This window comes from Labeo rohita, unplaced genomic scaffold, assembly GCF_022985175.1.
Source record: "Labeo rohita strain BAU-BD-2019 unplaced genomic scaffold, IGBB_LRoh.1.0 scaffold_405, whole genome shotgun sequence".
In the NCBI taxonomy this organism is placed as follows: Eukaryota; Metazoa; Chordata; class Actinopteri; order Cypriniformes; family Cyprinidae; genus Labeo; species Labeo rohita.
The window spans coordinates 1-11580 of record NW_026129323.1 but is presented as its reverse complement, the minus strand read 5'-3'; the positions used below and the strand labels follow the sequence as shown (position 1 = coordinate 11580).

At 34.9% G+C, this 11580-nt stretch overlaps 2 gene segments (V, D, J or C); both read left to right on the top strand.

The window, feature by feature from the left end:
- The first annotated feature begins 4902 nt into the window (after positions 1 to 4902).
- On the top strand, positions 4903 to 5494 carry LOC127160630 (Ig heavy chain V region 3-6-like). The segment is given in 2 exon segments: positions 4903 to 5010; positions 5105 to 5494. Coding segments are annotated over 2 exon segments (402 nt in total).
- A 303-nt stretch (positions 5495 to 5797) lies between these two features.
- LOC127160632 (Ig heavy chain V region-like) lies at positions 5798 to 9047 on the top strand. The segment is given in 3 exon segments: positions 5798 to 5861; positions 5977 to 5990; positions 8712 to 9047. Coding segments are annotated over 3 exon segments (393 nt in total).
- The last annotated feature ends 2533 nt before the right edge of the window (positions 9048 to 11580 follow it).

The window sequence follows — 11580 nt, the reverse complement described above, 5'->3', positions numbered from 1 at the left end:
ATGTGGTTGACAGTGGGATTTTTTTTTTTTTTTTTTTTTTTTTTTTTTTTGCTTCCTGCTCATGACTCTCACAGTTTGACTTCTACCTTACAAAACGACTTAAAACACAACTGTTGGTATTTATTTTATACAACAGCTCAATGTTATTGTTCATCAATACATTTGTACTCAAGTTTCCCAAAGCATTTGTGCAAAATCATTGTTTGTGTTTCACAACACCCAAAGACAAAGGAGTCCACAACTAAACTTATTAAACTCTATTTGTTCTGCAGTTAACAAATATGCAGTTAGTAAGGTATAAATGGTACTTTGTGATGACATCCAGCAAATTTCCTTCTCCACCTTTCACTGACTTCTTTACAGAGTCTAGCTTCAGTCTTTTCTCAGTTTGGCGCCATCTGACCCAAATAAATTAAACTCGCTCTGATCACTAAAGTGAACTTTGGACCAGTTCTCCTCTTTCCACACAACATGCTCCTCAGCAAAGATGAGCTTAGCCTTTTTATTCTTTATTTATTCTGCTGATGAGAGGCTTGGTCACTGCAGAGTGTGCTTTCAGTTTGACTTCTCTTAAACATTCCGAGATGGATCCTTACCTTGTTCAGCACTGAACTGGAAAGCAATTTCAGTTGCATTGCTGAACCGATTCCCCATTGAGACACTTTGCATTTGTCGTCGTCTTGTGCATTTGTCTTGCATGGACAATCAACCTTTTGGGGGGACCTAAATGAATTTGTGTCATTTAAAACCTGCAATATTCAAGAAATCAAACTCCTGTCCCCCATGTGAAATTGCTCCTGTGAGTGTACATCACATGTCTGACACATTTTTTTTTTTTTTATCAATCTTCTCAGAGGGAGAAATGTCTGTATTTAAAAATGTTTCAAAAAAATCTGCTTGAGTGAACAACCAACAAGTAATCTTTGTTGTTTTTGTTTGCTTGTCTGTTTCCTTTTTCAATTTACCTCCTCTGGTTGGTTTTATTGGTTCTCTAGTTGGCACCTTATTAAATTCTAACCCTTTTATATAAACAATGCGCATGCGTAGTCTGTGTAATCTGAGTCAATACAGTTAATACTACTTTTCAAAATCTTCCTATATTGCTGTTTTACCTTTTTTCTTGTAAAGGGCATTTGTTGATCTTTGCATGTTCACTTTGTAGACACTGGGTCGGTACTTCTGCAGCGATAGGATGGTTTTGATGTTAGGGAAGCAAACGAGTTGGGAGTTTTTCTGACATACCCTAACTTTACTGACTGTATTAAACTGGGGGCAAAAAAGTTCACACAGACCAACTTGTTTATATACTTTTGATGTTAAAAAGTATATAAATTGTCAATTGTTTTCAAAAAATGAGTGATCATTTTGCTAGATAAGACCCTTCTTCCTCAGCTGGGATCATTTAGAGCCATTTGAAGCTGTATTTTGGAAGTTTTCTCATCAAGAAACATTGTAATTTTTGACAAGGGGTTTTTTCTTTTTTTTTTTTTTTTTTTTTTTTTGTTCTGGAAGTGAACTTCCATCCTTTAAGAGCATAAAGTAAACTGAACTGAGTATAGAAATGCATTTGTATTAATCAGTAGTTTACTTTATCAATATGGTACAAAGTGCCTATTACTGCAGTTAGTATGCATACTGTAACAGAGCGCAGTTAGTTTACTAACAACTGAACAATGTGAATCGATGTGATTCAGACAGCTCAGCAACTATTTAGAGATCTTTATTTTTCTTTTGCTTACATGACACTTGATTATTTTGCTTACAAGGAACTCTTCGAAAGAGTTGTTCTTTTTTATATAAATTTTAATGATTTTTACTGTGTGTGTATAAATTAACAGCATTCAAAAAGCAATTAACAATCAATGAGCACCATGGGTGTCCGAAGCAAAATAAATGTGGGTGGGTCCTCCCCCCAAAAAATTACTGGAGTATATGCCATTTTCTGTAGTATGGTGCCTTTTATTATGCATATTGCCTCTATCCAGTAACGTAACAACACCACAAAAGATGCGTTTCCACTGGTGTAAGCGGTAAGGCGAATAGCTAGTGCTTTCTAATGCAAACGACCCGAGTTTGCGTCCGCCTGTTGCCGAAATTGTTCTTTTGCTTTTTCACATCTCATTTTACACTGGAAAGGCATTTGTTTTCAATAAAAATAAAGTAAGGAAATAATCAAAGTTTGAATAAAGTATCGGGTAGGCTTAGGTGTATCTGAGCAGCAGATACGCTCAGATGCTTTGTTTACTTTCCTGTGTTACAGGAGTGCAGCAGGCGCAAATATTCCCTAAACACACCTAGTATAGACAACGATTCGGTCAGGACCGTGGCACCCGCTTCCTTTGAAATATGTTTGATGATTGCGCCTGATGTGCCCGCGACCACTCCGTCCACCCCTCCACCCCAGATGCTGCCTGTTCATATGCATGACCATAGAGCTTAATCTATTAGCGCATTCGTCATGTGGAATGGATTTGACTGATGGTGCTCTAAAAAGTGCGCACATTCGCGAATTAGAGACGGTAAATGTTGGTGGGTCCGATATCATGGTACTTCAAAAGTGGGTGGGTCCTGTCCCACCCGCATTCAATGGGTCCGACACCCATGTACAAATCTACCCTATAATGATAAAAATCCATGCAGTGGTTTTTAATTAATCTGTAAAAATAATATTCCCTTTTTCAAATCGAGCCGTTCTCAGATGCCTGTCGGTGTGCCGTCACACCCACAGAGGCCGCTCCCACAATAGTTGATTGACATGAGCGTTTTACCTCAGACCAGCTGTCACAGTCCAGTAACTTTCCTTTTTTTGATGCCAGAGCAGGGATGTAAGTTAGACAAGAATATCTCCGATTAAGCGATTGAGGTGTTGTGTTGCTGGATGTAATAATGAACGTAGTGGTCGTCATTTACTCCCGACATCTGAGCTGCTGAAGATGCAGTGGATTACGTTTGTTTGTGAAGGGAATGCGCCTCCCGATCTACATATATCCGTCTATGTTCGTGAATCATTCGTGATCCAGCTTCACCTACAGCAGAAGTGAGTATAAATGTTTTTTTTATGAATCTTTGCGATCGCCTTTCCTTATAAAGTGGTAGTTAGGAAGTTTGTTGTGTTACAAAACCATTGCAAATTTTTAATCAAAGTATATTATAGACTTTTCATTAAGACCCTAATGAATCATATCAACTTGTGGAAAATGGGCATGCCTTTAACCCTGTTTTACTATAAGCACTGCCAACCAGGATAAGCTTTACATGGGCAAACAATCCTGAATATTCCTTCAGAAAATGCAACAGTCTAGTTTGATATGTTGTTTCATGTTGTTTATAACATTAAATACATGTTAAAGTGGAGGAGATACATCAGTTATGAATACAATAGCAGTGATACTATGTTCAATATTTTTCCAAAGGTTAATAATTTTTACACAGAAATGCAAATGCACCTTTAGAGGGCACCCTTTGCAAACCTATTTCTCCTAGTCTTCTTCAAAAAGCCCCCATCTCCAGACACAAAACTTTTTTTGTTACTTTGCTGCATCAGCTACCTCTTTTCATAACTTGACAATGGATATCTTCAGGCCAGATAAGCCAAATCTGCATCCAAATCTGGATTTAGACTAAGCACAGGTGCTATGCCAAATAACATTTCCATACAGCTAGACATGAATCACTATAGTTCGCTATACCATCTGTTAATCCTTTGTGGAATAAATACCATGTAAATGTTCATCTGCCCTCAGAGTCTTTCTAGCAGAATTATAGCTCTGACACTTTTTGATATCTCAGCTCATTAGTAAAGACCTCAAATGTGTGTTAGACATATTTGAGGTCTTTGAGTCTTTACAAATGAGCTGAATCTCATCGACTCATTAACTGAATACATGACTATACCGACAGATGTCACTTTTATTTAAGATCAGGTACAACAACCGGTTACTACTGCACACATTCACTCTGTACAGTGTGTTATACAATCCCTGATCTTGCAAATACATGCAACAGATATATAAAACATAAATATGTTCAATGATTACTGTCTTGTCATCATCTATCCTCATGAGTCTTAAAAAAAAAAAAGTTTCTTTACACGATTCACAAAACCTCTTCTGTTTTAATTGAATGTTATCCACAACACTAGTTCTAGTATTCAGTAAATGTTTAAATGTTATATTTTTTGTTTTTTGTTTTTTTTTTCCATTTAATTAATTTTTAGTAGCAAGATATTTACACTAAATATGAATAAACATCTGTAATTTTATAAATCAATAATATAAAATTGGGCAACTAATTTTGCATTATTGTCAATAATTACCATAAGGACTATATGATGTTTACGTCAATGCAAATCTCCGCCCTTCTGTCATGTAAACAGAAGCACACATACACAATAAAAGCTTTTTGTTTTACAGAGCCATAGCAGAGTGAAAATACAACCAGCATCATGTACTGCATTTCAGTACTACTGATTTTTGCATCTACACAATGTAAGTATCTTCCGCACAACAATAAATATTTCTAGAAAATTATTATTTTTTTTAAAACCAGGAGAAACATTTACCATTGCCTGTAAGATCACTGGATATTCAGCCTCAGGTGGAGGCTACACAAACTGGATCAGACATTCAAGTGGAAAACCGATGGAATGGATCGGCTGGTACTATAGTTCCAGTAGCAATGGTGTCAAAGATTCCCTCAAAAATAAGATCAGTTTCTCTTCTGAATCCTCCAGCAATGCAGTTATTTTAACAGGAAAGAACTTCAACACTGAGGACACAGCTGTGTATTACTGTGCAAGAGATTCACTTTGCATGTTTTCATACTAGTAATTACCATAAGGACTACAGTCAGATGTTTACGTCAATGCAAATCTCCGCCCTTCTCTCATGTAAACAGAATCACACAGACATAATAAAAGCTCTCTTTGTTTTACAGAGCCACAGCAGAGTGAAAATACAATCAGCATCATGTACTGCATCTCAATACTGTTGGTTTTGGCAACTGTGCACTGTGAGTATCTTCAGCTCAACACAAAAAAACTAATGAACATCAGTTTAAATGTGGAGCTCAATATGTATTGAAATGTTTTCATGGTTGTTCATAGGTCTTTTCTGCATTGAGCTGGATCAGCCTCCTGTCCTGGTTGTAAAACCAGGAGAAACGTTTTCCATCGCCTGTAAGATCACTGGATATTCAGCCTCAGGTGGAGGCTACACACACTGGATCAGACATTCAAGTGGAAAACCGATGGAATGGATCGGATATTTCTATAGTTCCAGCAGCAATCGTGTCACAGATTCTCTGAAAAACAAGATCAGTTTCTCTTCTGAATCCTCCAGCAATGCAGTTATTTTAACAGGGAAAAACTTCAACACTGAGGACACAGCTGTGTATTACTGTGCTCGTGAAACACTGTGCCACAAACTGCCACAGAAACTGTACAAAAACATGTCTCTCCACTGAACACATTTTCAAAAATAAAACTGTTTATTTGTTGACATAATATTAGACCTTTTAGACACTGACTCAGCTGATATATTAGCTTTTGTAAACCAGTTATCTTTATGGTTTTTATAATAAAATCATCTGCTTAAATGGCATGTAATAGCCTTGTGTGCACATACAATAAACCAAATGACCCATTTTTAAAAATAATTCAGCAGCCAGAAGAGGTCACCCTTTCTCATTAAATGAAAATTGGTGACTCCCATTGTATTTGTCCACACATGCATGAGTGAATATATCAATGCAAATTCAACTGCCACATTTTCTATTTAAACAACTAGTAAGTGAGATTTTGATCTCAAGAGAAGAAACAATGATCTCCATCAGCCTCTTTCTGCTCTTGGCAAGTGCACACAGTGAGTGTTTCATTTTATAAAAGCCTAAAGGAGTTAATGTATTTAAGCAGCTTAAGGAAGGTCAAATCTAAACAACAATCCTATTTATCAGCAATTTTGTTTTCTCTTTGTACAGGTGTTTATTCACAGGTTGTGCTCACACAGTCTGAACAGTCAGTAACTGTGTCTCCAGGTGGTTCTGTTAAACTGACTTGTGCATGTAGTGGATTCACTCTTAGTGACTATAGCATGCACTGGATCCGTCAGGCACCTGGAAAAGGACTTGAATGGATTATTTATTATTATTCAGATTCAGATAAGAGCTCAGCTCAGTCAGTGCAGGGCAGATTCACAGCATCTAAGGACAGCTCTAATTCTATCTGCACATGAATCAGCTGAAGACTGAAGACACTGCAGTGTATTACTGTGCAAGAGATTCACTTTGCTTGTTTTCAAACACAGGCAGCTGTTCAAAAAACTCATCATGGGAAATGGGGAAGACAGAAAATGATATGGTGGGTTATTCATTCAAGCTGAAAAAAAAAAAACATGTTCAAGTCTGAATTTAAGTTATATAATGAATAAATTACACTGATTCTATTTATTTATTTGTTGTTTTTCTTATTCTTCAGCCTGTTGTCTGAATTCAGCCCAAAATAACAAGCAAATCACTGTCATTATATCTTTCCAAACATATATAATTTTCTTAGAACACAAAAGAAGTGCATGTCTTAATGCCATTAATATTACATTTAATGCTTTTTATTTCATATTTTTGGAGTATGACAGATTCAGATCACTTTCATTTTCTTTGTATGTAAAAAAGCCAGAATTTGGAGAAACTGGGAGAATAATTTACCATTTCCTGTAAAATATTTGGTTATGTTCTCAACACGCCAGTTTAATGCTTGTGCAAAAACCATGTGCACAAATACATTTGTCTAGTTTGGACACTGAATGCCATGATAAGACCTAAATCATCATAGACTTTATCTATACAATCAGAAAAAAAGAAGATAAAAAGAAAAGAAATAAAAGACCAAAATTGTAAATAAATTAAACTGAATATAAAAAATTAATATGCCATCATGTGTATACATTATTATTTATGTTTAATATAATATAATATATTTTAATTATTATTTAGTTAATTAATTTATGTTTAATTAATAGTCAATTAAAAATACCAGGAAAATTCCAGATAGACACCAAATACAAAATAATAGTTATAATAATAATGTCTAACATAGAAAGATTTGAGTTACTGTACTTTCTATGCCTTGAATGGACCCATAAAATGAATGTGAGTTACATGATGCCCCTATTTAAATACAAGACACCCCCAACTGAATATTTAGTTATTTAAATATTGGATTATGCAAATTCTTCATCCTCTTGAACCTTCATAATCATTTCTGTATCACTGTACAGCTCAATCATTCAGTACACAATTATGGAGCATAAAATCTTGGGATTTACAATACTGTTGCTGGCTTCTCAATGTATGATTACAGTTTTTACTTTTCAGAATACAATTGTATGTATTTATTTGAATTTACACACAGTGATCATGTTTTATTTTGCAGATTGTTGGTGTCAAACACTGACTGAGTCTGAGTCTGTAGTCATGAAACCTGGAGAATCCCATAAGTTGACATGTACTGCTTCTGGTTTGGACATTGCTGGCTACTGGATGGCTTGGATCAGACAGAAGTCTGGAAAAGAGCTGGAATGGCTGGCATGGATCAGATATGACAGCCAGTATATATATTACTCTCAGTCTGTCCAAGGACGGTTCACCATCTCCAGAGACAACAGTAGGAAGCAGGTGTATCTGCAGATGAACAGCCTGAAGAATGAAGACACTGCTGTATATTATTGTGCAAGAGAGACACAGTGACTGAAATGAGTACAGCACTGTGCACAAAACCTGCAAGACAGCAGACAGAAAATACTTTTTTACAGAAAATAATGACAAATGATAATGATAATTTTGAATAATAAAATGGAAAATTCTGTTGTGTGCATTTTTGGAAAAATAAATAATAATAAGGAAAAAAGGTTTCTAGAGTCTGTATTAACAAAAATAACATTGAGGAGACTCTGCCTAAAATGTTTAAAAAAAAAAATTTTTCAACTTAAAATAAAACCTGGCAAACTTAAAATTTTAAATTCAAACAAACAAAAAAAGTTTATTCAAACAAAATGAAACAAGCCAATAGGTCTCTAGAGTCTGTCTTAACAAAATAACATTGGAGAAACTAAAGACACAGATGTAACAACTCTGTTAAGTTTATGACAAAGTACTAAGTTGTTACCACTTTCACTGGAACATGTGGAGAAACTCACATTAGTTGCTGAATGCATTTAAGGCAGCAGTAAAAAATTATTTTAAAAAAACAAATTGTTTTTTATTTTTTAATAACAAAAAGTAATTTTCAAAAAAAAAAAAAAAAAAGCCACTATTTATCTGACTGAAGAAACTCATATGAAGCATCTGCCAACTGTAAAATATATATTTTAAAAAATAATAATAAACTCAATTATTAATGTTATGGAACTGCAATATTATTTACATATCAATAGATGGTACTATAAAATAAACCTGTGACTCCACTGATTTTGCTAATTCAAGGTTTCAATGCAAATGAACTGATGTCTGTTTCATATTTAAACACTGTTGAGTGGAGGACTCATCACCAGTTCAGCCTTCATATAAACCATGTTCACTTCATTTCTCTTGCTGTTGCTGGCTGCTGTGTCTTGTAAGTAAATTCTCTGGACAAAATAAACTGCTTTCTAAGTGTAAATAAATACATATTCATAATTCTGTTTTAAATGTTGTGTTTATCCACAGGTATTGACTGTCAGGTTGTGCTCACACAGTCTGAACAGTCAGTAGTTGTGTCTCCAGGTGGTTCCTACAAACTGACCTGTGCCTGCAGTGGGTTTTCTGTTAGTAGCACTAAAATGCACTGGATCCGTCAGGCACCTGGAAAAGGACTTGAATGGATTATTTATTATTATTCAGATTCTTATAAGAGCTCAGCTCAGTCAGTGCAGGGCAGATTCACAGCATCTAAGGACAGCTCTAATCTCTATCTGCACATGAATCAGCTGAAGACTGAAGACACTGCAGTGTATTACTGTGCAAGAGAGACACTGTGGAAACACAAATATAGGCAGCTGTTCAAAAACTCATCATGATGAGAAATGGGGAGGACAGAAGATATGGTGGGTTATGCAAGCTGAACAAGGAGAAGAGTCTCTGAAGTGATATAAGGTTAAACTCACATTAAAAATGCAATTCTGTGGGAAGGGTCAACGTCTCCCAGACTCCTGAAAAGACTGTGTTATAAGCTGAACTTTCAGTCAGTGTGTGTGTCCAGTGAATAAAACAGCTGCAGTTGTAACGCCTCTCTCATGTATCCCGCACACCACGGCTGCATAAACACCCAGGTGAGTAATACAAGGGAAAACGTGGACCAGTACTGTAGGTTTGTAGGAGCAGCAATGAGAGACTGACTAAGCAGACAGACAACACAGGTAAGTTTCAAGTATAAGGAGAAATTTATATGAGGAAAATAATAAATGTGTTAATGAATTGTTTCTCTTTCCAGGAAAAACACAACAACAGAAATAAGGATCAATGGAATGACAAGATCTGATTTGTCAATCAGCAAAAAACAACAAAATAAACAAATGTAAAAATAAATGAATTTGCTTCTGGGATTCCTTCTTTTCCTTAAGAGTTTTTTATCCCTACTTCTTTCTTTTAAATTCTAGATTTTGAACTTGTTATATCAAAGTAAATTGACCTATTTATCTTTGTGTTCTAATTATCTATTTATTTTTTTAGGCTTAAAAAGAGACACTAATTTTAAGATTAGTTTTTTCTTTCTGAAATCTTTTCTGATTACACACTTTTGTGTATCCCCTAGCTTTAAATTTAAATGTGTTATTCAAATTGGCAGTTTAGTTCAAAACCGGTAAATACAACCCAAATAACCAAACATGTACCTCAAATTTAAAACTTTCAGACCACTTATTTTAAACTAAAACAATCCAACGAAATAAACAGCAATGAAATACACAACTGTCAATATAGGTAAACAATTCAGTGATCAATAACCTTCACCTAAATGTCAGTCTCTGGATTCAAAAGGAGAAACAGTTGTCCATAACGTATTAAGAGGTTCGATATAGCAGTTCAGGCCTACCATCCTGTTGACCAGAAAACGTAAACAATGTTCAACTGAGAAAAGAAGAAGCATCTGGCGTCAGTTCCTTCTGTCATCCAGCAGAGTTCCTTTTTCCTTTGTGTTCCAGGAAATGAAACAGTAACTTCGCTGACATTCCTCTGTATTTAACTTATATGAAGATTCGGTGGGTGGCTCGCCATCTTGCTCCATGCGGTGACCAACTCAGTCCGTTTCGTCACTGCATCCACAATGAAAATACTCAAAACGAACTCAATATCGCTAATGAAGAACAAAGTTAGTTCGGCTAAATCAATATCAAAGTCTTTCTAGATGTTATGTCTAGTGTTACATCTGGACCGCAACTATTTGCTCCGAAGTGTCTCTGCAAGAAAAGAAAATTAAATAAATTAAAAAAATGCAATAACAAAACAAATAAAATATTACACAGGGGTATAAAGTTAAACAAATCACATTGCATTCAAAGTAAAAGATTAAACAGCTTACAGATTTGTACAGTTTTTAAAGCCTTCTTATTACACGATTTAGAAATAGTCTCAAAGTAATGTTGTATTTTAACAAGCAAAACATGAAATAGTGGCTTCTGACAAGAAATTTACATTCATGTATATACAATTTTGTTTTATAAAATAAGGAGATTAAGTACATACAATTTGTTTTCCTGTAAATGCACTTTTTTTGAATTAACAAAACCAAACAAGACATTTTCCCAAAGTAAAGAAAAATCTTTATCAATATTCTCAATAACAAATAAAGAGAGGTTTTTCCATAACAATTTAGGGTAATGGCAGTGCCAAAATAAATGCACTATAGTCTCTGGGTGCTGTTTATCTTTTTTATATTTCTTTAAGAAAGTGTTGCCAGGATATATACGATGGATAATTCGAAAAGAAACTTCTCTTATCTTATTAGTTATTAAGTATCTATTTGGAATCAACCAAACTTTCCTCCAGACAATATCAGAGACAGAAGCATTCCAGTAAACTGTAACATTTGAAATTGATACAAAATCATTAAGAAATAACAAACGAATTGATTTATTAGAAGAGGAGGCAGAAAAGCACTGCTTTCCCACAGCTGAAATAGTAGGATCTAAAGAAGGTAAAATAGAAGGATAGGTTTGCTCACATCTCTTCTCCTTCCTCTAAGCTTCGCTGACGTCATCCCCCTGATTACGTTCCTTTTCACCTGATAGGTTGGCAGTGAACTCCACTCTATTCTCTTAAAGGCAGCACAACATTCAACTATAAACATTTCTTACATTCACAAGAAAAAAAAAAAAAACAAAACAAAACAACCACAACAACCAAAATATATACATTTTTAAATAATATAAAAAATATATATGTTCAACTTCACAACTCTGCATTTCGATTTCTTATTTATGTATGCATATTATTTTCTTTTAGTAACCCTTCCAGATTACCTCGTGCTTATTTAATTATGTTCTTTTCTTAGTTCCTATCTGTAATCACTCTGGGTTACACAGTGTAACCTATCAGTGGAGTAATGGAGATGCT